This window comes from Dermochelys coriacea, chromosome 2 (assembly GCF_009764565.3).
Source record: "Dermochelys coriacea isolate rDerCor1 chromosome 2, rDerCor1.pri.v4, whole genome shotgun sequence".
Taxonomy (NCBI): domain Eukaryota; kingdom Metazoa; phylum Chordata; order Testudines; family Dermochelyidae; genus Dermochelys; species Dermochelys coriacea.
In genome coordinates this window covers 107008183-107034638 of record NC_050069.1, presented here as the reverse complement: position 1 = coordinate 107034638, position 26456 = coordinate 107008183, and the positions used below count along the sequence as shown (strand labels likewise).

The following is a 26456-nucleotide window of genomic DNA, read 5'->3' as shown; positions in this document are numbered from 1 at the left end:
AAATTTGTTTCTAAATGATTTTGCTCTTTACTGTGTATTTTTGGACACACACAACTGCGTAACCTTACAATACAAAACTGCATTGGAGATTACTGCTCTGTTCAGTTTGTTTAAAAAGGGGAACTGCTTTTATTAATTCAGTCTCTGAGCTTTGTATAATTTTGTTTCCCAACAGAACCGTAATATGGGATAAGAATAATATCACTGCACAGGGCTTCCAGGACATAGCAGTGGCATTGGAAAAGTAAGTTTAAAGGAAGATAACTGATACAAGAGGAAATCAAGAAATATCTCCTAACAGTGCTGGGCAGGAGACAATGGGATTTAAGGGGTGCTCAGCACCTCTCATTTTGGGGCCTGTTGGGACTAAATCTAAAGTAAAGCTTATGAATTCACACTGAGCTCAAAAGGGAGGAAAATGTTTCTTTCATTCTTCTTCCATGCTCCAGTGGTAGGCACTATATAATAATGTTAAAATGTGGAGGGGGTTGTATAAACTCTTTTCTCTCCATTGATCTATGTTCTTAGCAGCCATAATTTGTGCTTTAAAAGAAATTAGTTATCTGAATGAAACTCTGTGTCCAATAGTCATCACCATAAAATCAGCATTTTGGTCTGTGTATCCATCAAGTAAAAGCTAATAATGAGGGTTTGGGGAATTGCAGTTGTTCATTATAATCCCTATGAAGGTCTGTAATTTTGGGATCGTTGAGATCACTGATGCTGTAGCATCTGTTACAATGACAGACTGAATCACTTTGATCTATATCTATCTCTGTCACTTTTCTGTATGTGATTGTTTTTCAGGGGAAAAATGCAGTTTTTAAATTAAGCAGCGTTTGGAGTTGTTTCATATCATTAGATCTTATAGACAGGGACCAAAGAGAGTCTTTTGAAGGTGAAGATAATAGACAATTGCTAGTCTCCAGACAGGATGTTTTGCAAAAATGTACAGCTATTTGAGGTAGTATCTTAATCCTCTGTAGAATCATAACTCTTGCAGTTGGAGTTCATCAACCAGATTTCTGTTGTTGGTATAGGATGCATTCATTTCCCTCAGTTTGTTTGTGCTTCATTTCAAAATGGAATCAGTTGTACTGATGGAGGAAATTCATAGGAACGGTCTATAATTAAGAAAGTAATTTTGGAATGATTCCAATGATATTAGTGAATAATTTAAAGAACTTGGAAAGGCCGTTTATCATCTTGCAGACATTTATTCTTTATAGAGCAGCAACATGCATTTACAGGAGAAGTCTGATCAGAAAATATTACATATTTTTCCTGTTAACATCAGGTGCTTTTTCCCTTTAGATATGCTCAGGTAAATAAACAGAAGAGGGATCCTAAAGCGAGAGGAAATGAACTAGACAGGGAAAGTAAATGGGGCAGATAGTGCTTTTTATAGACATGACATCTCAGTTACTTAGCGTGGAAGCTTAGGTCATCTTCTGTCATCTCTAATGTTTTAATACCACAGACAGTATCACAACCCAACTCATGAATAGCGAAGCTTGAAACTCTGAAGACTGGGATTTCTGTCAGTGTTTGCTGAAAACAATTAGCCTTTAAACAAATCCATCTCAAAGACATATTGGGAACATCTTCCTCCATATGTTTCACAGAAATACATGAGACATTGCTAGTTTTCTCGGAGAAGATAAATGTCACCCTTAACAGAATGTATTGTAAAAATATTAGATATTTTTAAAACTGTTGCTGAGACCTGATTTTTGTATCCCTACACTGGCAAAGCCAGGCTTCTGTAGTGTCATGAGTCTAATTGCACAAGTATTGGAAGGAAAGCAATATAACACATGCATTTTTAAAACATCAAAATTACATATGTTTTTCCCTTTTTATGTGAAGGTCCTGTGACCTAAATGGGATTTCTGCTATGCAATTCTATAGGATCAATCAAAAGAAATACAGAAAGGATATCATTGTCTGTTAAGTTTTATATAAAATGTTCGTAATTTCTATAGAATTCAGTTAAGGCCCTGGTTCAACAAAACACTTAAGAATGTAGTTGTCTATCCCCATGCAACAAGGCCCATACTTACATTCCATTGGCTTTAATAGAACTTAAGCATTGGCTTGTGCTTTGCTGAATCAGAGCCTAAATTTCTGTAGAATTGTATGGTATTCAGCTTTATAGGACTTTCCATAAGAACTTATAACAGGATATAATATCTCAACTTCCAAGCCTAATATTGCAGGAAGAGAAGCAAGTACTGTGTACCCCCTGGGGAGCTGGGACTCTTCCCTTGCCTGTGGTATCCAGTTCAGGTCACAAGACTGGAAGTATAAACTGACCATAAACCTATTCCTGTTAGAGCAGAGTAAACAGTGAATGTGTTAAACTGTTATTGCAGTAACTCTGCAGTATGGGGCAGGAGTCCTGGAGAAAACATAGCATATGACAATATCATGTAGGATTATTGTAATGTGTGATACAAAGGGGCAGAGATAGGGTTCTATGGACATCCTTCACTTCAGCATTTCCTGGCCTTTGAGTGCTTCTCTGCAAAACTTAACAATTCTTTTAATATAGGTTTATTGGTAGGGAGTGTAATAATACACTGGATAAGGAAAGCAACACGTGTTTTAAACCTGGAAATGGACTTTATTGGATTAATGAGTTATTAGGGAAATCTGTTCTTGTTATTAGGGAAAAATGAAGCTTGAAGAAGGAAAATAACAAGCATGAAGGGATGTTTGAGACTTCAAAGGAAGCCAAGAAAAAAGAAGTAGAGTGTGAGGATAAATATTGGTTGGTCTGATGATCAAAGTTTCATGCAAGCTTTAAATTCTTTTTTCCCCCTAGAGTTTAATTCAGAGATGAAAATAAATTAACATTCCAGAACAATTTTGTGTGTCGGGAAATAAATGGATTATAGAATTTTTCATAGGATGCTGTTCATCTAAAGTTCTAGTTTCAGGATTATACCCATGGAGTCTCCTTGTGTTTCATATCTTTTTCTTGTCCTGGGGGCTCAAGCCTTTGCTTATTGATTGTAGCATATAAGCACTAGTAATTATAGACTGCACTGAATGTGCTATATTAAATAACAAACAGCTGCTTGAGATACACATGGTTTTTTAAAAAAAAAAAACTTTTTTTCCCCCTGCCACGTACTTTCAACAGCTTCCATAGCAACTATCCATCTTGAGGTCTGTTATCTTTGATATTTAAAAATAGTCCATCCTAATGGAGGATTGACTTAGAGTTATTGACTATTCTATAGCACATGGAGACACACAAACTTTTGTGGTGTGGACAATTGTTTTAACAGATAAGGCAGTAAAATATAGGAAATAATTATATAAAATATTGAGTTGTGGTTGCTGCTGTATACATTTTGGCAATTGCTATTAAAGAAAAATGCAGCAGTTAGTTGTAGCTCAAGTAGCTGCATATATAGTAATATGTTAAATAGTGAATTTCAAAGCCGTTTGTAGAATTCTCTCATTTTTTCTGATTAACTCCATTCAATAGGAGCTAATAATTCCTGATCTTTCTTGTAAGTAGAAAAAAAGGTAACCCAACTCCTGGGGGAAAGTTTTCAAAAACATAAACGGCAGCATAGTCATCCAACTACCATTGGAAGTCCATATCTTTACCTAGTGTATAAATATCTTTATCTCTCTAATTAGATCTAGGAGGAAAATTTTCAAAGGCACAAATGGAAGTTAAGTGCCCAACTCCCATTGACTTTCAGAGGCAGTTAGATACCTAACTGCCCTTTGTATCTTTGAAAATCTCCCCCTATATCTAACTAGAAAGAAGAGTAAGGTTCATTTCCTGCAAATATGCATGTGCTTGACTTTAGTGTGGCTACTCATGAAAGTTAAGTTACGGACATGTGCAAGTGTTTACAAAATCAGGCACAAAATTATTGGAAAAAAAACTAAGAGCTGACTGTATTTGCTACTTTACTCCTTATAATTATATGTAGTAATTAGATTATAGCTCTCATTACAGTAAAGGTTTGTTTTTTTTATTTTGTTTTAGGAATTATACTTTAAGGTTCATGCCAATACCTATGAATGATGCTTCTCAAGCACTTAAAACAAACCCTGAAAAAACAGAGGAGGCGCTGCAAAAGGTATTACATATACAATTCACTCTCAGAAAAAGAGTAATAACTTCAAGTGGTTGTAAATTCATGCTTGGCTGAGTAAGAATTCTTTGCTAGATTCATTGAGTATTTCATTTACATAGACACGCATGAACATGTGGACAGGTTATGGTAATCAAGAATCATAACTGAATGGAAGGCTCTATGTTCAAAAAGATCATTTGAACTGAGAGCCATAGAATGCAATGGCTTAATAACAACGAACCACAAAATAAGGAAATACTGATTAAATTGTGTGTGTGCACATGCGCACATGTATATGGTTAGAAATTGGCACGTGTGTGTATTTCTATGTATTTAGATGGTTTTGTTGCATTTTATTGCTGTTGAAGCGCAGAGAGTACTCAGCACAGTACAAAACTAAAGACTGAGAGAGGCTGTTGTGGAATATAGACTCGTTTTTAATTTAATGGGTAGATATCAGCATATTTACTTGATGTGTTCACATTACATGTACACCACACACACACACATCATCATCAAAAATTAATTTAACTGAAGTGATCTCTTGGATAAGGACTATGTTGGCAAAAATTTGTCTGTAGCTGTCCAAATCTCATGGATTATAGAACTCCCAGCTGGGTTTTAATACAGTCAGTCATGCAAGTTCTAAAGGAGTCATCTTGTCTATCAGGAAAAAAAAACATGGTCTGCAACTTTTAATGAGTTGGGTTTTTTTAAATAAGGGTGGGGGCATAAAACCCGCAAAGCTGTGATTAAGTAATGTAAGTATGTGATCCTTACGAGCCAAAAACCTTGCCGTTAAGTGACCTTCAAATGGAAAAATACTGCTGCTTTTCTTGATGATGTACATGGATGGTCTGAATTCTGCTTCTTTTTTAACACCTGATGCATATGGGCTTATATCCCTTACATTAGACAGATTATAATATTTTCATAACAGTAGATATTTCTTTTATCAAGAAAAAGGGAGATCTTTTTAAAATCTAATGAAGCTCTTGGCCTTAATGTTATCTTGTGGCAATGAGTTCTACGGCTTACTTATGCACTGTATATGAAGTATTTTCTTTTCTCAGTTTAACATTTATTCACAGGATATACAAGACCTCAGCTTGTTTGGTTTCTTTTGTTATTAAACAATTTTTCAGGCATTTTTTTATACATCATGAAGAAACAAACAAAAAAAAGTACAGTCATCTTTAAAGTAGATCTGGGTGAAATTTTTCAGGCCAATAGTTTGTTTATTGAAAAATGCTGTTTTAGTGGATCCAAAATTATTTGCAAATTTGACACGAATTCATGGAATAGTTTTGGCCCAAATGTGTTTTGTGGGGACTTAGGTGCCACTCGCAAAGCAAAGGTAGTGGTGGCCAATTTATAAGTTTTAGCCCAGTGGTTAGAGCTCTCACCTGAGATACGGGAGATCCAGGTTCAGATGCCCCTTCTGCCTGATGTGGAGGAGGGATTTGAACTTGAGTCTCCCCCATTGCAGGAGAGTGCCCAAGTCACTGGGTGGGTCTCTCTCAATCTCCTGATGAAGCTATTTCACTTTGTATAAATAATTAGTTGTTGAAGCAGGGACTTGAACATGGGTTTCCCACCACCAGGATAGAGTCATTTTGCTCTTTTTTCCTTGGCCCAATGCCTATTCATGGTCATTCATAGTGGAATTTGGTTTCACCAAATCTGAACTTTTCTTTTAGAACTGACAGTGAATTGAAAAATTAGTTATTGACCCATCTTTACTTTAAAGCCCACATTATCTTTTAAGTTGTCATTTGAGCCTTTCACAATACATTGAGTAGTTGTAAAAGAAATATGTACAGTATCTTGTATGCGTCTAATTTCTAGTATAGATCATCATGGGTGTTAAAGACCAATGTTTTAAAGAGAGAAAAATGGTAGTTCATCCCCTTTAGACAACTTTCAAACATTAAATGTGTAAAAATGAATAATTGGCCATATCAAGAACACTTCATCGACAAAATGGGTAAAGAGCCCTCCAAATTTGTTCAAAATACCAAGGCAAATTTTACAACTTATAGATGTTGTAAAGCAAACACCTAAAATGGGATATTTTAGTAGGCCAACAATTAAAGTCCAAATAGATATTTTAACGATTCGTAGCTTTGTTTTTTTAAACAAAAAAATGCTCATGCACCAGGATGCTTGTTAGAAATTTTGTCACTTGAAATAAATGACTTTTATACAATATTGTAAAGCCGGGGTTTATCCTTGCACAGCTAACAGCTCTAGCTATGGTAGCATAGAAGTGCTATTATAAAAATATGTAAGCAGTATTTGTTTTTTAAATTTTCTGCAAGTTTATTTGTTCACACTTTTCCCAATGGCGTTTTTTAGCTTTACCTGTGTGATGTGAAGATATGTTCTCACTTTGTTTCCTAGTTTCAGAGGACTACATAGAATATTTAAATATCACATGAAAAATGTTAGGTATATGTTGAGGTGGATCAAGGGTGTTAAGTGCCTTATTTTTTGTTTATTTGCTCCTAATAGCTCTTAACTTTTTAACTCTTCAAGGCCCCCAAATCAGCAACATACTTAAGCACATGCCTAATTTTAAATTAGTGAAAAATCCCATTTGAAGTCAGTGGGGCTACTCACATGCTTAACTAATTTTTTGAATCAGCGCCTAGATAGTAAAAGTTCACTTGAAAGAGAGAGATATTGAAAGTGAAAAATGGGGAGAGTAGAAGCAGTATCCTAATCTGACTTTTACTTTTAGATAGAAAACTACTTGCTTCGTAATCATGAGACCAGAAAATACCTACAGGAGCAGGCATACAGGCTGCAGCAGGGTATCGTCACCAGCACCACACAACAGGTGAGAGCCTTGTGCTTTGCTGATAGCTCTTCCTGTGTTAAATGACTGCCTCCGGGCCAAATTGTTCTTTTTACACCGGCATAACTGCAAGAAACATTGGCTTTGACAGCCTGGTTGGTTTTCAAAAAAAGTTGTCACTGCCAAATTCTGTACTATGGAAGCTGCAGAAAGACCATGTTTTTGCAGAAGCACCTACGTGCTACACGGACAGTTGCTGTGCAAAAACCTAAATTGAGCGAGAAAGAGAGTGAGTGTCACATTCTCTGCTGTACCTCCAGGAGGTGCAGTACAGAAGATTCAGCCTTGGGGAAGTGAGGAAAAGGATGACTTTAAGCTCCCTTTGTGCTCTCCAGGTTCTGGGCTGCTGCATGGGCTAAAAAGGCCCTGGTGTAACTTAAGAAGTTATGAGTGGTGCTCTAGTGCAACAGAAGCTAGGGTGGCTTTGATGGCAAATGCTATAACTCTGGCACCTCCCACCGTGGCATATCTCCTACACCAGAGCTTGCAGGAGGGCAAGCAAACGGGGTGTAGGGTGATCCTGGCAGCCCAACACAGTGCCTGCCCCCGAGCAAGTCTTTCCTGGCTTCTTACAGACTGTTTACTTCCCTGATACACCACCAGGACCAGGTGGCAGAAGATGGATATGACAAAATGGCTTTTACTTTGAAACTGTCTTACCCGCTTGATATTCCAGTGAAACTCCAAAGCAAATGGAGGAGCAGCCTTGTTCTAATCTTTAGTGTAATCAGTAAAATGATTGCTTCTCCTTACTTTCTCTTTATAATCTTTTTCTGACTTGTGATTCAGAAGTTTTTTCTTCTCGCTCCATTATATGACAAATCAAATGTGACAACATTGTATTATTAGAGCCTGAAACAATTTTCCACCCTCTTGACAGAGAAGATGATGCACAAGGATGTACTGGCATTAAAAACTGCAAAGGCAATGCCTTTTTATTTTATTTTAGTTGTCATTCATCTATTCCATTACCATCATTTTCATGTAAATAATTTCCTGTGACATTGTTTAGATCTTTTTACAACTTAACCGTTTCCCCTTTTTTCCCCAGAATAAAAGCACACATACTCTTCAGTATATATAAATGTGTATAACTACGGAACCTCAAGGGAGTTCATCTTCACTATTTTAGGGAGTTCATCTTCACTATCTTTATGCTATATATAAATTACTCCTATATGGTATGTGATCAGGAGTGAATAATCTCGTTCATCCTATGTCACTGCATGATTATTCCCCCAGTATATTCTCTGTTGATTTGTCCAGTCCAGTTTTTAAATTATCCCAGCAATGGAACTTCCCCCCAGTCTAATAGTTATTTCGTTGTTTGTAAAGCCCTTTGAAGAGGAGAAGCACTATAGAGCAGCAAAGAAGGAAGGTGCTGTGGACGTACTGCTGTACTAGTTGCAGTTTGAAAAATGTTGAATCTACAAATATTACATGATCAGGCATGTACTTGGTTGGGGTTTCAACATGTTAGATGGATATCCAATTTTAATGAATTCACTTAAACTCTCAGTATTGTCCATGTCCTTTTATAAGTGCTTCCTGGCCCCACCCCTGATTCCTTTAGTCACAGGTGATTGTTAAACAGAAAATGTGGCTCATGCCTGCCAGGCATATTGGTCTGTCTTGCCCATCTCATAAAGGCACACCTACACTACCTTCCCACTCTGTGCTTGGAATGTTTTGTATTGAAAACAAGTATGGAGCATGTGATTCAAATACATATTTAAAGCTTTATATAGTGCTTTGTGAAAGATCTGGAGCAGCTTTCTGCTTTGGTAGCCACAGATCCCAAATGAATATTCTTTGTGACTGAAAATATCTAATTTGCTAAAGAAATTTCCAATGCTTACACAGTAGTGTTTTATTCAGACAATAGAAATCATTGCTAGTGTTTGAACTGGTCATGGGAGAGCTTAGTGTTACTATGTCCAAGTTCTTGGAACAATTCAGTAACCTTCATACCAAGTTTTACGGTTGGTCAGTAAGTTTTTGTGCCATGCCAAAAAACAAAACAACCCTACCCCAACCCTGAAAAGGTAACTTAGAGCTGTGGTGAAAAACAAAATTAATAATAATTAATAATAAATAAATAATGTGCTGGTGGTTTGTTTGGACCTTTTTTACTATAGTAAGAAATGTATGTAAATTTTTTAAATAAGGAACGTATGTGTACACACAGACTCTGATCATGCATTCCTAGTACTTTTGCATCCCAACAGCAATTCCCACCAGGTTCATTTTGATTTGGAATCTGGGCTGAATCCCACAAAGGCTGATATTTAACTTTTTGTTTGTTCAGCATCACTTCTTTGCATTTTAACCCCTTATCTACTTTTACATCTGCTATTTCCTCTTCTTTTTTTTCTTTTGTTCTGAGTAGATGATTGACAGAATATGTGTTAAAGTGCAAGATCATCTCAACTCCTTAAGAAATTGTGGTGTGGATGCTGTACAGGAAGACCTGAAATCTGCAGAAAGGCTTATGCGGGATGCTAAGAACTCCAAAACAGTAAGCCCTTCTGAGCATTTAATATTTGGTTGTGATGAGGAGGCTAATATAAAAAGCTTTGTAAAAGAACCATAACCCTGATTCAGCAAAGCACTTAAGTACATACAAAATCCCTCTCTTTTTCCAGGGCCTCTAATAATATATCACATGAGAGTATTTTTCAGAGTATCTGAACTGGTTATTATTTAAAAATGAACTTTCAATAAATATTTAAATGAATATAGTCATTTCCATCAGTTTTTTCAGGATTGAAGATAGTTGGCTGAAAGCTAACTTGTAAAAGTTGTTATATCTATCTTACAGCTATTACCAAATCTGTACCATCTTGGTGGAGCTTCTTGGGCAGGAGTGAATGACTCATTATCCAATCCAATACAGGAGACACTCGAATCCATGGCTGGGGAAGTCACGAGGGTTGTGGATGAACAACTTAAGGTCTGCATTTAGGGTTTTTTCTAATATACCTTGCATATACAAATGATAACTAAATAGAGGTGTGCAATTGCATCAATATTTTCCATTGCTATTGTGAACCAAAAGAGTATATCTCAAGCACGTTATGAGAACTAGAAAACCCATCAAACTTCAGTTATATACTTGATGTTGGTTTTGGAATATTATGTGCTTATTGCCTGGGTGGCTAATCACTAAGAAATTTTTCTTAGTAAGAAGTACAAAATTAACTTAAATGTTTGGCACAGAAAGAAAAGGAGGAGGGATACACCACCTTGTATTAAGCCAGATATTGGCACCTCCACCCTGTCTTGTGGTTTTGCCACAGGAGGGCAACTTTTAGGTTGCAGCTGAGACTGTAGGAGAGTTATGCTGAATGAGGGAATCTCCCAGGCACCCTTGAAAGCCCCTAGAAACTTTCTAGGATGTACTTGCCAGTCTGGGTGCCCCAATGGAGTGGAAGTTATGAGCACCATGTGCTGAGAAGACTCCGCTGCTAGGGAAGATCTATCAGCAGAAACTTGGTCTGTAAATCAGTCCCACCAATTTCACTTCTGTCTTTTTGCTTGCATGTCTTTACCACAAGGCTTCCTTCCAGGAGCTCCCCGTTAGTTGTTGTCCATCTTTTCAAGGGGGATCCTTTTAAATGTTTCTTACCAAACCTGCAATCCTTCAAATAGGAATTAATCCCCAATGATCTGCAATCACTCTGCTTCCCACCTGCGTAATCATTTGAAACTATTTACTAGGTCCTGTGCTGTTGTTAAAGGAGCTGAGGAAGAGATGTGCATCCCACGTAGTTCATATGTTTAAATAAAGAGATCTGCATTAGGTTCAGCAACGGGACAAGATGGAAGGAAGATTTTTGCAATTCTGTGAAGGAGCATTTGAAAAGTATAAGAATGGTGTTGGGGGTGGGAAGGGATTAATCTGTTCATACCATACTCCTGTTCATCAGTAAGCAGCCAGGCTATGCGTGACTATATTTAAATTTATCAAAGAATCTGAAAATGCAGATTAGACTTCTGAGACAAAAATAAAATGCTTTAGTCAGTGGGAATGTAATGAAGAACAGTAATAATAGCACATTACTAATTACTTTTCCTAAATTAAAAAAAGTTAATGAGGAGGAAAATGTTGTGGATTATAGATTATTTTGTTCTCCTCTCCCCTTTATGCGTAATAAGGTGAGGATTCTATGTATCAGTTTTTATTTTAAATCTCTTTTTGCATAAGAGCTTGTAGAGGTGAGCTAATCTCTCCACAGGGTTCTTGACTGTAGAATTTCCAGGCTTAGTCATTGAAATATGCATAATCAGTTCTGTTCTTTGTGCAGGACTGATGCATTTAAGTAAGTCCTGTGCATTTTAAACAGCCTTGTCAAAGAAAAGCTACATTTAGAATTTCATTTACAGAAGCATTGCTTGGTTGTATTGTGGTTTAAGATTGAGGCATTTATGCTTGCACATCTTTAAAGCAAATGGCACTTTTTTAGGTCAAGTTTAGTATCCTTTTACAATTACTTCTATTATTTGTATAGCACCAGGGGTCTACAAGGTGCCTTGTAGATAGCGACAAAGTGAAGTTCCTCTATATATACTTAGGTGTCAATCTTTCAGGTCAGGCTGAAGACTATTTTTTTTCTTTAATTTGAGAAGGGGATTAATCTTTTGTTTGTTTGTTTGTTTTTTCTTGGATTGTTTCTGCTGGTTCAGGAACTCTCCTGGCGTTTACCATTTGTTTGTGAACCTAAATAGGAGGCTTATGTAAATCAGCCTTATTGGCATATTGTCCTCAGGACAGAAACTCTGCCAGAAGTATTTTGGAGTTCTGGTTTTGACTTCAGTTCCCGTAGCAATAAGAGCACACCTTTTCGGGAAGTAGCCAGTGGAAGCTGGAAAAGGTCACCAAAGAACCTTTGAACAAATGGGAAATGGATTTTTCCCTGAAACGGAAGGTACGGGAGGTGAAGGAAGGAGTAGAAGAAGAACAAGCAGCTTGTGGTTAGTGAGTCAGCTTGGGAAATCACAGCTATGTTAGAAATCACAGCTGAGTTCCTAGAAAATACTTTGCAAGTTCCTGCAGAGTATCACTGCCAGGCAGAGTCACCTGCTGATGCCAGGAACCCAACGGTTCATTTTTCAGCCAATGAAGACCTCAGGCAAGACATAAGATCCTGAAGCAAGAGAAGAGACTCTTATATGGCCCAGGGGACTGCTTCATCCAGTCCTCCTCAGAAACACCTGTCTCATAGATTTTAAGGCCAGAAGAGACCTTATCTTAATTTTAGTAAGGCTTTTGACGCTGTCCTGCATGACATTCTCATAAGCAAACTAGGGAAATGGGGTCTAGATGAAATGATCATAAGGTAGGTGTACAATGAAAGAAGTAGTTATCAATGGTTCGCTGTCAGACTGGGAGAGCGTATCCAGTAGGGTACCGCAAGAGTCAATCCTGGCTCTGGTACAATTCAGTATTTTCATTAATGATTTGTATAATGGCGTGGATTATATGCTTTTAAAATTTTCAGATGACATCAAGCTGGGATGGGTTGCAAGCACTTTCGAGGACCACATTACAATTCAAAGTGACTGTGGAAAACTAGAGAATTGGTCTGAATTAAACAAGATGAAATTCAATATAGACAAGTGCAAAGTACTTCACTTAGGAAGGAAAAATCAAATCAACTACAAAATGCGGAATAACTGGCTAGGTGGTAGTACTGCTGAAAAAGGATCTGGGAGTTAAAGTGGATCACAAATTGAATATAAGTCAACAATGTGATGCAGCTGCAAAAAGGCTAATATGATTCTGGGGTGTATTAACAGGATTGTTGTATGTAAGCCATGGGAGGGAATTATTCCACTCTCCTAGACACTCGTGAGCCTCATCTGGAGTACTGTGTCCAGTTCTGGGCACCACAGTTTAGGAAAGATGTGGAAAATTGAAGGAGTCTGGAGGTGTGTGATGGTATTGTCAGGCCTCAAAAATCATGGGATTGGCTTACAAATCATGATATGGGTAGGTAGATAGATGCGCGCATGCGCACACACACACACAAACACACTTATGTATATAAGATTTTAGTTTATTTCTGTCTCCTGGCTTTGGAGATTTTAGTGTTCACATTTTCTAACTTTTCTCTGCAACCATGAGGGCTAGAAGCTTTTTTTTTTTTTAATGAAAGTTGAGATTCTCATGTGTAATCACTTGATTCCAGGAGCTGGGCCTTAAGAAAAACAGCTAATATATTGAGACTTGTGATAAAATTGCAAGCACTAGCAACAGTGGGGATAAGTCCACACACATCTGGCTTTGCTCTCAGGCCACATGGAAGGAAGGCTCTTCTAAAAACCAACAGGGAAGCGCACAAACTCTTATTTATTTATTTATTTATTTATTTTTAAGATTTAAAAAATTGGGCATAGGTTTTAAAAGGTGCTTTCTCTGAAAATAAATCTTTTAAAAAAGGTCAAGCTTTAATTTATATGTCAACTGGAATATTTATATGTACCGTAATTGAAATCAATATATTTGAAAATGTGGAAAAACATCAAAAATATTTAATAAATTTCAATTGGTATTCTGTTTAACAGTGTGATCAAAAGTTATTAATCACAGTTTTTTTAATCGCAGTTTTTTTGAGCTAATCACATGATTTAAAAACGATTAATCAAGAGCCCTAGTGTGTGTGTGTATGTATATATTATAAATTAATTGTGATTAATCGCACTGTTAAACAATAGAATACCAATTGAAATTTATTAAATATTTTTTGATGTTTTTCCACATTTTCAAATATTGATTTCAGTTTCAACACAGAATACGAAGTGTACAGTGCTCACTTTATATTATTTTTGTGTACAAATATTTGCACTGTAGAAATGATAAACAAATAAATAGTATTTTTCAGTTCACCTCATACAGGTACTGAAGTGCAATCTCTCTTTATCGTGAAAGTGCAACTTTCAAATGTAGGATTTTATTTTTTACATAACTGCACTCAAAAACAAAACAATGTAAAACTTTAGCACCTACAAGCCCACTCAGTCCTACTTCTCATTCAGCCAATCACTAAGACAAACAAGTTGGTTTACATTTACGGGAAGCAATGCTGCCTGCTTCTTATGTAAATGTCACCTGAAAGTGAGAACATACAATTCTCTCCCAAGGAATTCAGTCACAAATTTAATTAACACATTTTTTTTTTAACAGGCGTGATCAGCATGTTCTCTGGAAGGGTGGTTGAAGCATGAAGGGGCATGTGAATCTTTAGCGTGGCACATAAATACCTTGCAATGCCGGCTACAACTGTGCCATGTAAATGCCTTTTCTCACTTTCAGGTGACATTGTGAACAAGTAGTGGGCAGCATTATCTCCAGCAAATGTAAGCAAACTTGTTTGTCTGAGCGATTGGCTGAACAAGAAGTAGGGCTGAGTGGACTTGTAGGCTCTAAAGGTTTACATTGTTTTATTTTTGAGTGCAGTTATTTTTTTGTACATAATTCTACATTTGTAAGTTCAATTTTCATGATCAATAGATTGCACTACAGTACTTGTATTAGGTGAATTGAAAAATACTATTTCTTTTGTGTTTTACAGTGCAAATATTTGTAATCAAAAATCATATAAAGTGAGCACTGTACGCTTCGTATTCTGTGTGGTAATTGTAATCAATATATTTTAAAATGTAGAAAACATCCAAAAATATTTAAATAAATTTAAATTAATTTTTTTTAATCGTGTGATGAATTTTTTAATCGCTTGACAGCCCTGTGTGTGTGTGTGTGTGTGTGTGTGTGTGTGTGTGTGTGTGTGTGTGTATTGGATATTCTTGCGGGTAGATTCCTGCTCGCCTCTCAGGCTATGTACCTCTGCCTAGTTCTGAAATAGGAAATTCTTGTGTCTAGAAAATTCCAGGGACATACAAATGTTCACAGTTGTCGCCATCCCCATCTGAGGAGACTCTGGACACCTTTTAAACAAGGAGGGTAGGACTGCGAAAGAAAATTGTGATTCAGAGCACAGATTAGCTGACCGTTGGAGGGTTTATTAGACTTCTTCAACAGAGTTTTCTTTTGCTTCTTAAAAATGCAGAGGTGGTGCTGAGTGCGCAATGGGAACAGATGTATTGTTCTGGTAATTAACCAAATATAGTTTTCTCTATTTATAACTTTTATATTTACAAAAAAATATGTGTTTGGTTATTAAATCAGGCAAGTTGTTCCTCTCAGTTTTGTTCGTAAATGCTTTTAAGATGTGTAAACGTACACGGTGCTATGATCTCTCCTTCAACTAAAGCAATGCTGTGGAATTTCTAAGGGAGTGTTTATTGTTTTCTCTCATTTGTGCTACAGGCGCTGCTTGAGTCTATGGTGGACGCAGCTGAGAATCTTTGCCCGAATGTGATGAAGAAGACCCACATTCGGCAAGACCTGATTGAGGCCAGCACCGAGAAGATTTCCATTCCACGTACCTTTGTTAAAAATGTGCTCTTGGAGCAGTCTGGAATTGATATCCTCAATAAAATTAGGTATATTAAAAGCACTATGAAACCTGTCCATAAATACTCTGAAGATGGTTAAAGACCATGTATTGAGTTGTATTTTTGTATTGCTTGTGTATATGTATATCTGTATGTTTCCTGAACATTCCCACATAAGAATTCATATAGAAACTGGTATGTCACCATTCAGGCCAATCGGGTTGGTCCAGGAAATGCAAATATTTAGGTTTCTACAACAAAGTTAATTGGATCATGTAGCACATATCTAGTATTTGGTATGCCTATTTTCCTTGTTATTTCTGTGGCTTTAAATGGCACAATCAACTTAAAAATCATATGTCTGAAATACTTTATCTACTATTGTTACTGCTAACACCTAAAATTATTATAACTGAAGGAAATTAGAAGATAACAAATACTACTGGCCATTTTATCACTTTATTTTGTGCATTTGATGGCATATTGTGTGTTGCTGGTTTTGCTGTTCTCCCTATTTAATCGGAAGTCACTGTAACCCTTTTATGTGGGGGGGGGAGTTTTGCACAGCAACAAGGATCAGACAAACACATTTAAACATTTGAAAATAGGATATTCAAGCCACTAAAATTGGAAGGGGAATGCAGAGGCAAGTATAGCACTTCAAACTACTTGTAATTAATTTCTGAAAGATGAGATTCCAAGCTGGTTTTATTATATTCTTATTTCTTTATTAAATTGACACCAGAGCATATACAAGATGTACTATACAGTCAAGTTCACGAGGTAGGAAACTTAAAACTTTATGGTTGCTATCATTTCGATGGAGATAATTTTCTGCTAGGCAGGGTTAATAGCAAAAGCATGTCATCTTTGCAATGGGAAAAGAGAAATTTATTTGTAAAGCATTAAAACTTAGGTATGTGAGCTTTTCAGAACACCGTAAAATTTCAATACCCATGGCTAAACAAGTGTATTTAGATTTTGTTTTTAAATGGGAAGCGTGCACTTTTTTCCCCATTGCTCTTGTCAAGTTCAACAGTAGATGAATGAAACTTCTCTTTCGATCCTCCCTCCCTTCTCACATTTTAAAAAAACAAAATAAAATTACCTTTTCTTTGAGACCAATCGTGGAAATTTTCAGCCCCAAAAGAAAATGTCATAAAAAGTTATGAGCAGCTGAAAACATAGATATTGCAGACTTAGCTACACCTTCTGATACTAATGAAGGCCATAAAAGGACTTTTTTAGAGTCACAAGTTGTAAATAACTGTGGGGGTTTTCAAACTCATCAGCCATATGTTCTTCTATGTTATATTATTAACACTATGCACCAATATAATACAAGGCAGTCCCATCTAATGGGTCGGAAGACATACAGACCAATTCTCCTCTCATTGTTTTCTTACCAGAAACTCTTATTATGGGATTGGATTCTCAAAAGGAGTTTATGGGAGCTTGGAACCAAACTTCATTGCATTATAATAGGAGTTGGGTCCCGCATTCCCAGAGGCTCCTTTGAAAATACTGGGCATATTTAGGTTCCATTATTATGTCATTGCTATCTGTTGCTATTATTGCTTGTACATATTGCACAGAAAGAGAAAAGAAACATAGCTTTGAGTGTTAACTTAAACTGTTTTGTGGGTTGATACCGATTTATGCAATTAGGAAAAGATCACAAAGCCAAGAGCCAAACCATCTACTAAAGCAAGCAAATTCTTTGTTGGGACACTTGTCTTTGTCTTTGTTTATGCTAAGGCCTAGCTTGCACTTAAAAAGTTTTACTCATATAACTGTTGGTTGGGGAAAAGGGGTGATTTTTTAATTTTTTTTTTAAGTTGACATAATTATGCCAGTAAAAACCCTAGTGTAGATGCAGCTACACTGTTAAAAGGCACTTTATACTGGTATAACTTATTTTGTTTTGCCAAACCAGAATAAGCCATAATAGAATAAGCATTTTTATGAGAGTTAAACTGCATCCTCACAACGGAGTGGGATGTGTGTTAACTCTTTAACTATGCTGACACTGTTTAAGCGATACAATTTTTAAGTGTAAACAAGACCAGACAAAAGCAACCAGAAAACATTTTTTAATCTCTTTATTCATTTAGGAAGTTTAACAGGTTTACAAATCATTGCCATGTTACCATATCAGAAACCAAGTTGTAATCATTACAACAGTGAGCTTTTGTTACAGAAATATTATACAGTAAATATAGTAATCTCTCTATTTAATAGGGTATTACTATATTGTAAAAATGAGCCTAGGACATGCCAGAAAACAAATTGTCACAACAGAAAGTTTGTATTTCTTCCTCCCTGTGAGATTTCTTCTTGCAAATAAGGAAGAAAATAAAGAGGGTCAGAGATAAATAAATTCTTGCTGCAGCCAATTTTAAATTCTGCATTTTGTGAGAAGTTTAACCTAGGGAAATTCTGACTCAAGGCATCAAAGGGTTAACCATTTAATATCTTCAAAGGGGCCACTGTACATCTTTTGCCTACAGCATGTTGGTTGGTTACCTAGAGTTTGTTTCAAGATTTGGCTCCATGAATTAGTATAATTCTGGAGACTTCTGCACTCTGGGAATACTTATTACTACTAACATCAAAACAAATAGTGAAACATTTCTCTGTGTGTGTGTAGACGTAACGGTCACCATCTAAAGATGTGTGATGACAGTCAAAGCTGAAAAAAAAGTTCCATTTCCATGAAGAGACAGTGGTAAACCACAACACCAAGTACAAATCTAATGTAATGTTGGTTTCTGTGGGCTTGTCTTCGCTGCAGTGTTAGCCTGAGGTATAGCAAGCCCACAACCCAACTCCCATCCACAAACACACATTTCCAAGTCAAATAAGTGGTGTTTTAAATTCTTGTTAGCTGGCCCAATGCTGGGAGGAGCAAGTGGTTTTGAAGCTGAGGTGATGCTGACACACAAGCTAGTAATGGATTGGGGATGCTGCTACAGGCTGCAGCTCAAGTGAACTGAACTGCTAATCTAATCACTGTGCTAATCAAGTCACTCTGTGGGTATATCTATACTACAGCTGGGAGTGAGTCTCCCAACCTAGGCAAACAGACTCGTACTAGAGGGGCTTGAGCTAGCGTGCTAAAACTATCAGTGTGGACTACTACTGTCTCCTGCGGAGACTCTTTGGCTCTAACTTGAGCTAAGCGTGCCCGAGTGGAGTAACTAGAGTATAGTAACTCATACTTGTTGCAGTGAAGGGGCAAGCCCAGTGTATACAGTGCTGACATGTTAAATCTATCAGTGAGTCCGTGTTCCACGCATTCTTGTTGAATGCTGAATACATGGGACTGGCTGAAACAAAATTTCTAAGGCAGGAACTAGTTATTTAAAGCAAAAGCACAAACAATTTACATCCCAGGAATGATGATGGCAGGTTGCAGAAACAATACAGTTGCCATTTAGCTGACAGAAGGGTACAAAAAGGAGACAGGGCAATGTATAGAGACTAATTGTTAGGTAAAACAAGCCTTAAACAGGTAAGACTGTCTGAATTCACTCCAGACCAGATTTGTCTTCTCTAACATCAATGCATGTATTATTCCTAAGCAAATCTGACCATATGGTTCTTATTAAGTTGTCCCTTAGCCAGATGTTTTTGTTTCTGCCATTAGAAAAATGTTAGAAGCAGGTTGAAAATGGTCCAGGAGTTCTTGTGTGTATTGCAGTATCTATGAGTTATTTCTGAAGGCTCAATCCTTCTACGTGCACCTTCTTGTGTTTCATTCTCAAGGACAGTGGCAGACTCACAGATAATCTTCACACCCATAGAGCTAGTGCTGTAAGGGATGGCAAAGTTCTCTTGTGTGAATTGAAAGTTAATCTGTTCTCATTTTCAATGTTCACACAGCGAAGTGAAGCTGACTGTGGCATCTTTCCTATCTGACCAAATTGTGGATGAAATCCTGGATGCACTTTCACATTGCCATCATAAACTGGTGAGTGTTTGCACCAGTCTGAGTAGTTCAGGGTGTCTTACCACAGCATTCATGACTTGTTCACTGTCTAAGACAGATTTGTTTTATTATTATTGGTGCTCTTGCTGTTATAAAATGCTTCCTTTGTAGATCAAAGTATAAAGCTATTGAATGTATAGACATTTGAAGAAACACAGTAGTTCCACCTACGAACTATCCAGTTAGATCTGTGTCTACCTTGTTTTCTATATCACTGGCATGTTAAGGACCCTGGAGAGAGAGAATTTCATTAAAAACATTAATTTTAAGGCTTATTAAATATGCAACAAATTTTACATGTAGGGGAAATTTTATACCAAGTATAATTAAAAACAGTTGAAGATTCATGTAGAGTCCTTTCTGAGATTATGAAAGGCTAGTTTCAAGCAGAAACTTTAGTTTCACATATGAATGCTTTAGGAACAAGCAAATTCAAATGGCCCTAAACCATATTAAGCCCCAGGCCAACCTATCTCCGATTCTATGCTGGATCTTTAAAATCATACACAAAATTAGGTGTAGTGTCACATTTCATTTTACATTGAAACCAGGTCTCTGATTACGGTATTTAGTGGGCATACAACACAATGTCACAATTTTTTTACCACATCCTGGCCACTATCTTGGGCCAGCCTGGCAGCAAGTGACTCTATTGCATCAGTGACCAATCAGGGATCTTTACTGCCAAATTCAAACATTAGCAGCATCCTGAAAGTTCTTCTAAACCCAGGGCAGGATCCAGAGGAAGAAGCACAAGAGAGAGATCTGATTTCTTACCAGACTGTTGCCCCTAACAACTGCAGGAGGACTGTTACTGCAACCCCAAAGGGGCCAAAATCACCACTACTGCATGAGGACTGACTGTTTAGAAAATAACCTGCAACAACTCTCAGCTGGGTTGAATTGAGAGGCAGGAGGAGGACCACAGCAGAAACCCCAGACCTGAGACCAGCTCCCAGCCAGATAAACCCAACACAAGATCTTGGAGCAGACAAAAGCCCCGAAATCTGAACTGAAGAGACCCTGACTGGAGAGAAGCCAGCAGACACCAATGAGAGGAACCCAAGGAGACTGCAAACAGGATGGGAATGATTCCTATTCCACAGCTGCACGTGAAAGAAGATTCAGCAACATCAGTGACCGCATGCATACAGCTCACTGCAGCCTCTCAGTTCCTAGATGGCTGCGCTGCTGATTGTGAACACTGTTGGGCCAACAGTCAGAAAGCTTGGTCCAGAAAAATATATTGGATCAGTTCTTCTGAGTGGGAAAAGATGCCCACTGTATGCAAAGCACACAGAAAAAGACAATTATAAAAAAACGTATGCGATCAACTGTTGGGCACATTTTGGCAGAGTGTACCCACACAGTTTCAATTCTGACCCTGGACTGAAACTGGGTTCAGTGTTCTCCCTTCACACCATCCTCTTTTTCTCATGCTTCCCATATGAATGTGCTCACAATCTTTAAAATACTAACTTTAGATATTTTTATTGACAGTTCATCATAAGGCAAATCTAAAATAAGATCCTGTATTGACAAACATCTTAAACTGATACAAGTAATACAAACCACAGAGGTGTGATGGATACTTTTCTCCTATTATACCCTTTTGTCAGTGCTAACATTAGCAGGGAACATTTTCAGGTCAACATTCTAAGCAATATGTTTCATATATTTTAAGGCCAAAGTTAGATCACCTAGACTGACCTGCTGTATTTCAGAGTACCCTTCAGAGTACCCTTGTACTGAGCCCAATGATTTGTGTTGGACTAAAGCATATCTTCCAGAAAGGCATTCAGTCTTGACTTGAAGACATCAAGAAATGGCAAATCTACCACTTGCCTTGGTAGTTTTTTCCAATGCTTAATTACCCCCACCATTAAAAATTTGTGCCTAATTTGAATTTGTCTGACTTCAGCTTCCAGCCATTGATTCTTGTTGTTCCTTTCTCTGTAAAACTAAAAAGCCCTTTAAAATGCAGTATTTTCTCCCCATTAAAGTACTTTTTTCCATCTTCTTTTAGATAAAATAAACAGACTGAGCTGACTAAGGCTATGTCTACTACAGATCCCATGCCAGTATAGTCCCCTAATATAGATGCCACTTACACCCTCAGAAGGAGTTTTCCTGCCAATGTAGGAACATCACCTCCCCCAAACAAAGTTAACTATATTGATAGAAACATTCTTCTGTCAGCACAGGTGCATCTACACTGTAGGTTTCACACCCCTGATCAATATAGCTATCCTGATATAAGTTTTGAGTATAGACCATGCCAGAGTCCCTGTAAGGAGTTCTCTAGAGTCCTCAAATTTGTGTATCTCTTCTGCTTCCTCTCTAATTTGTTAATATCTTTTTAAAACGTGGATAGTATTCCAGTATCCGTCTCACCAGTGCTGTATACAGAGGTAAAATCACCTCTGTATCCCTACTCACTTCTTCCCTGTTTACATCGCCAAAGATGTCATTAACCCTTTTTGTCACAGCAGCACAATGGGAGCTCATGTCCAATTGCATGTTCATTATGAACCATAGTCTTTTTCAGAGTCACTGTTTTCCAGGATAGAGTTTCCCATTCTATAGATATGGCCTGCACTCTTTGTTCCTTAATAATATATAACCTTGCATTTGTCTGTAGTAAAATATCTTTTATTTGAATGGGCTCATAGTGGATTGCTCTGTATGACTGCCCTTTCATTTAAGTATTTGTTACTTTTATGCAGTTACCTTTATCAACCTAGCATGTCATCTCATCAAAAAACAAAATCAGGTTTGGTTGACAAGATGTATTTTCCTCAAAACCATATTGACTGGCATTAATTATATTCCCATTCTTTGATTCCTTATAAATTTAATTCCATATCAGGTTTTCCGGTGTTTTGCCTAGGATAGATGTCAGGTTAGCTGGCCTATAGTTACCCTGGTAGTCCCACTTACCCTTTTGGAATATTGGCATAATGTTAATGCTCTTCCAGTGTCCTGGAATTTTCCTGGTATTCCAAGATTCATTAAAAATTTAACTCAGTGGGCCAGAAATCTTCTTAGCCCAACTCTTTTAGGATTCTTGGGCTCAAGTGATCCGGGCCTACTGATTTAAAAATATGTCCTGAATAGATGCTGTTTAACATCCTCCTTTGTTACTAAAGTACTTCATCATCCTCATGTGATATGAGTCCATCATCCTACTTCTTTTCAAATATAGAACAGGAATATTTATTTAACATTTCTGCCTTCTCTGCATCATTAACCATTTTAATATCTCCTTCTAGTAATGGGCTTATACTGTTTTTAGATTTTTGTTCCTAGTATACTTTTTTAAAAAAACTCCTCCCTAGCTCTGCCAGACATAGATTTATCCCTGATGTCTTTAGCTTCCCTTATTAATTTTCTACACTTCATAATTTCTAATTTATGCTGATTGCTATCTAGTTCCCCCTTTTTCTATTTGAGAGAAAAACAGTGTAACTTTGAGTAAATACCATCCTGGTTCAGCAGAGAAGTGAAGGCAGCAATTAGATATAATATTTATTTAGATATAATTATTTGTTATAAAAATATAATATTTACATTTACCCAAAGTTGTCCTTTTTCTTGATTATATAATCATGGCTTTTTAGCCATCTAATAAACTCTTCTTAAAGAACTCTTCTTAAAGAACATCCCAATCAGTTTTACTCATGATTTTCTCAGCTGTGAGACATTAGCCCTTTTAAAACACCAAGTGTTGTCTTCTGTTTTGCCCATATTAAATGTAATCAGATCATGATCACTGGGCCATAGGCAGCCACTAGCTTCCAGTCCAGTGATTTATTCATCATTATCCATCATAATGAGGTCCAAAATAATTACCCCATTTTGCCTATACATTTTTTTATATTAGAAAAGAGGCAGCACTTGAGATTCCTACATTTATTAGTGAAAATCATTCAATCCTACTTTTTTCATCAGTTGAGTATGCTAGCAATTTTTACATTCGTCACAGTAGCTTTTAAATGAAATGGCTTAGAAATGTTAGGTATGGTATGAGGTTTTTTCCTCCTTTTGGTGTTTTTATTTCCACAGTCCAGATAAGCAGAATCTCTTACTATGTGATTCTCTCTTATTAGCCTTCTTTTCTCCCCTCCTACTTCCCTACCATCCAGTGTTGTGTGATGAGGGAATAGTTCTACAGGAAAATGCAGGAGGCTGGGGCCCCGATGCAAACAGTTGAGCTTACCCATTGTTCACCACCTATCGTTAGCTACAGTGCACAACCACTCTGTTTAGCTTTGTTGTTGGTTAGTTGTTTGTTTGTTTTGTTTTGTTTTTAAAGATTTCTGATCAGTAGTTTCATCTCTTGATCCTTGTCTCTAGGCTGACCATTTGACCAGACATGATAAACCACTTCCACATCAGGAGTCACTGGAGATTGAACTAGCTGAAGAGAAACCAACTAAGCGCTCCACCATCACAGTAGAGGATTTGACTGAGATAGAACGTTTGGAGGATCTAGACACTTGTATGGTAAGACGCTCTTCTTCAGTCCATTGGTTAAAAATCTAATCTAAAAAGGTCCTTATGCAAATTTCAGTGGGCAGTTTTTATTATATCAGCAGAATTAAATTAGGAATTTGGCTCAATAAATATGAATAGTAGTTGTATGTAAAACAAAAAATTATCCAAACCAGGTATCGTAGATGAATGGAAGGAAAATCCTTTCCTTTGTTCCATTATCCCTTTTCTTGGTATCTATTCAGACATATTCTCTTGTAAGATAACCTCTCTTGCCCATGTTCATACAATACTGCTAATATAACCGATACCTCTTCTGGTAGTATACGGCACTGTGATGGCAGCAATAAATCAGACTATGCTACTTTGGCATGCTGTTTCCTGTCACAATATGCTTCTCTCTGCCTCTGTCATCATGCCATTTGACACTAATCCATCAAGGTAGATAGTGGGCTTTTTGAGACCGAGGTTATACTGATGGCCATGAACTGCAGATGATTTGTTTATATATGGATGAAATCTGAAACTCTTGCACATGTAATAAGGCTACAAAGAATGTAGAACTAATCATGGTGTTGGGTGAGATTTTCAAAAGCACCTGTATGAGTTAGGAGCACATCCCATTGAAATTCAATTGGACTAGTGCGGTAAATCACTTAGAAGCTTTTTATATAGTTTTTGCATAAACTTTTTAAATAAATTACCTCTGGTCTCCATGCCATATCTTGAATCTTTACAGATGCACTTCAGTAGGCTGCAAATTATAGTTAATATTCGTTACCCTATTTCTTTTCCAGCTCATTGTGGACATTTTTCGCTCAGTGTCTTGTTTGCTGTAGAGGTGACATCCGTTGGAGGCAGCAACTTAAATTAATTATAGTATCCACTCCCATGCCTGGCACCTAACCAGAGTTTGCTTTGGTGCAGCATGTATCTCCGACGCCAACAAATCCCATTTTCCTCCCTTTGGGTCATTGGCTGTTACGAGAGTCATCAAAGATTCTCACCACCAGTCCTCTTTAGTTCCAGAAGCTTTCTGCAGCCAACTGTCAGTTTAGGTGTTTAATGATTGCACTTAATGGTGGCCCTGAGGGACAGCGTCATAAGACACATCACACTTTAGCACAAGCTTGATTGTGCCTGTAAATGAACTTAAAGGTACCAGATTACTATGCAGAAATCTATGGTAATTGAAATTTCTGCTCTTAGAATTGTACTTTCAGTATGAAAATGCTCTCCAGGTAGGGTTTTTTAAAGCAAACATAGCCCTTGTCTCTGTCATCATACAGTGTATGTAAGGGGACCATGCTAGTGTTTTATCTTTTTCTTTGCTCATGTTTTTTAAAAAAAAAAAGGAAATATGAAGTCACATATGAAATATTAACTGTTTGTATCTTACCTAGAGCAGCTGTTTTGAAGAGTATTTAATATCCCTGTCTTCCTCCCCATTCATACAACTTAATCACATGGCTGAACCCCTTTTGTAAATCTGATTCTCATTGACATCCACTTGCTATGAGGAATGAAATTATATTTCAGATCAATACACTGTATACAGGAGCTCTCATCACCCATGGTGCTGAAAACTCCATTTGTTCAAAAATTAAAATGTATAGTTTCAAATATATATATTCCTGAGCTGGAAAATTCATATAAGGGCTGTTTTTGCAAACCATGTGCCTTCATTTTGCATTGTGGTATTGATTGCACTTGTATAGGAAGTGGCCCTGAAAGACAAACTCAGTAATGTGGGCATACCAGCCTTGCACAGTGCTGGTATCAGTTTGTTGTTGTTGTTGAGGATATAAGTGTCCTAAGAATAGATATCTTAGCTTCTAATTCCATCCAGTTTAACTTATATCATGGATGTTTCCAGATGGATCTATTTTAGCTGTATGAATTCCATATATACTTCAGACCTGGCCCTTGAAAAAATGTGGATATAGAATCAATGTGGTGAAAGAGAGGTTTCCATTATATTACAGTTTCATAGTTTTCCCAAAGCCATTTATGTTTAGTTTAGAAAAGTTCATCCTGTGGGACCCCTTTTTATATGGCATCAGAGAAACTTTGGGAATTAGTCCATGCAAGAAACAAATATATTAATGAAAAGTTCTAAGAGGGAATAAAAAATGCACATGATTTATGAGCCATAACTTAGTTTATTTTATTACCATTGAATGAGAAATAGTTGCTTACCCCAAAGTTTCTAAAACTTCGTTAATTATATAGGTCATTAGCTTGTTTGTCCATTAAACATCTCTTTAAGGTAGTTTTTTTATGCTGACAACCTAAATGCTCCAATAGACCAGAGCTGTGTGAAATATTCTCTTCAGATCTCAAACTCTTTCATGCTGAATTTGGGTTTGGTGCTCAGCCTGAACCTCAGCCTGGGTTTTCCACTGACATCTATCCCTTTGCCCCAACAAGCTCCAAAGACACCTGTGGTAGAGGAAGCCAAAGAATTGTTGGAGAGGGAAATATAAGTGGTGAACTTGAAACTGCTAATGTTTTAGAGGGGCTAGTTGACATCCATCTGCAAATGGGA

General features: G+C 37.1%; 1 protein-coding gene across 7 annotated transcripts in view; it reads left to right on the top strand.

The window, feature by feature from the left end:
• CARMIL1 (capping protein regulator and myosin 1 linker 1) overlaps positions 1–26456 on the top strand; it is a 251772-nt gene that overhangs the window by 170508 nt on the left and 54808 nt on the right. For all 7 annotated transcript variants that reach the window (XM_038392027.2, XM_038392029.2, XM_038392028.2 and 4 more), the window contains 8 exons: positions 176–244; positions 4016–4109; positions 6850–6948; positions 9356–9484; positions 9788–9919; positions 15296–15471; positions 19309–19396; positions 23771–23920. In XM_038392027.2, the coding sequence (XP_038247955.1) occupies positions 176–244; positions 4016–4109; positions 6850–6948; positions 9356–9484; positions 9788–9919; positions 15296–15471; positions 19309–19396; positions 23771–23920 (937 nt within the window). The remainder of the gene's footprint in view (positions 1–175; positions 245–4015; positions 4110–6849; positions 6949–9355; positions 9485–9787; positions 9920–15295; positions 15472–19308; positions 19397–23770; positions 23921–26456) is intronic.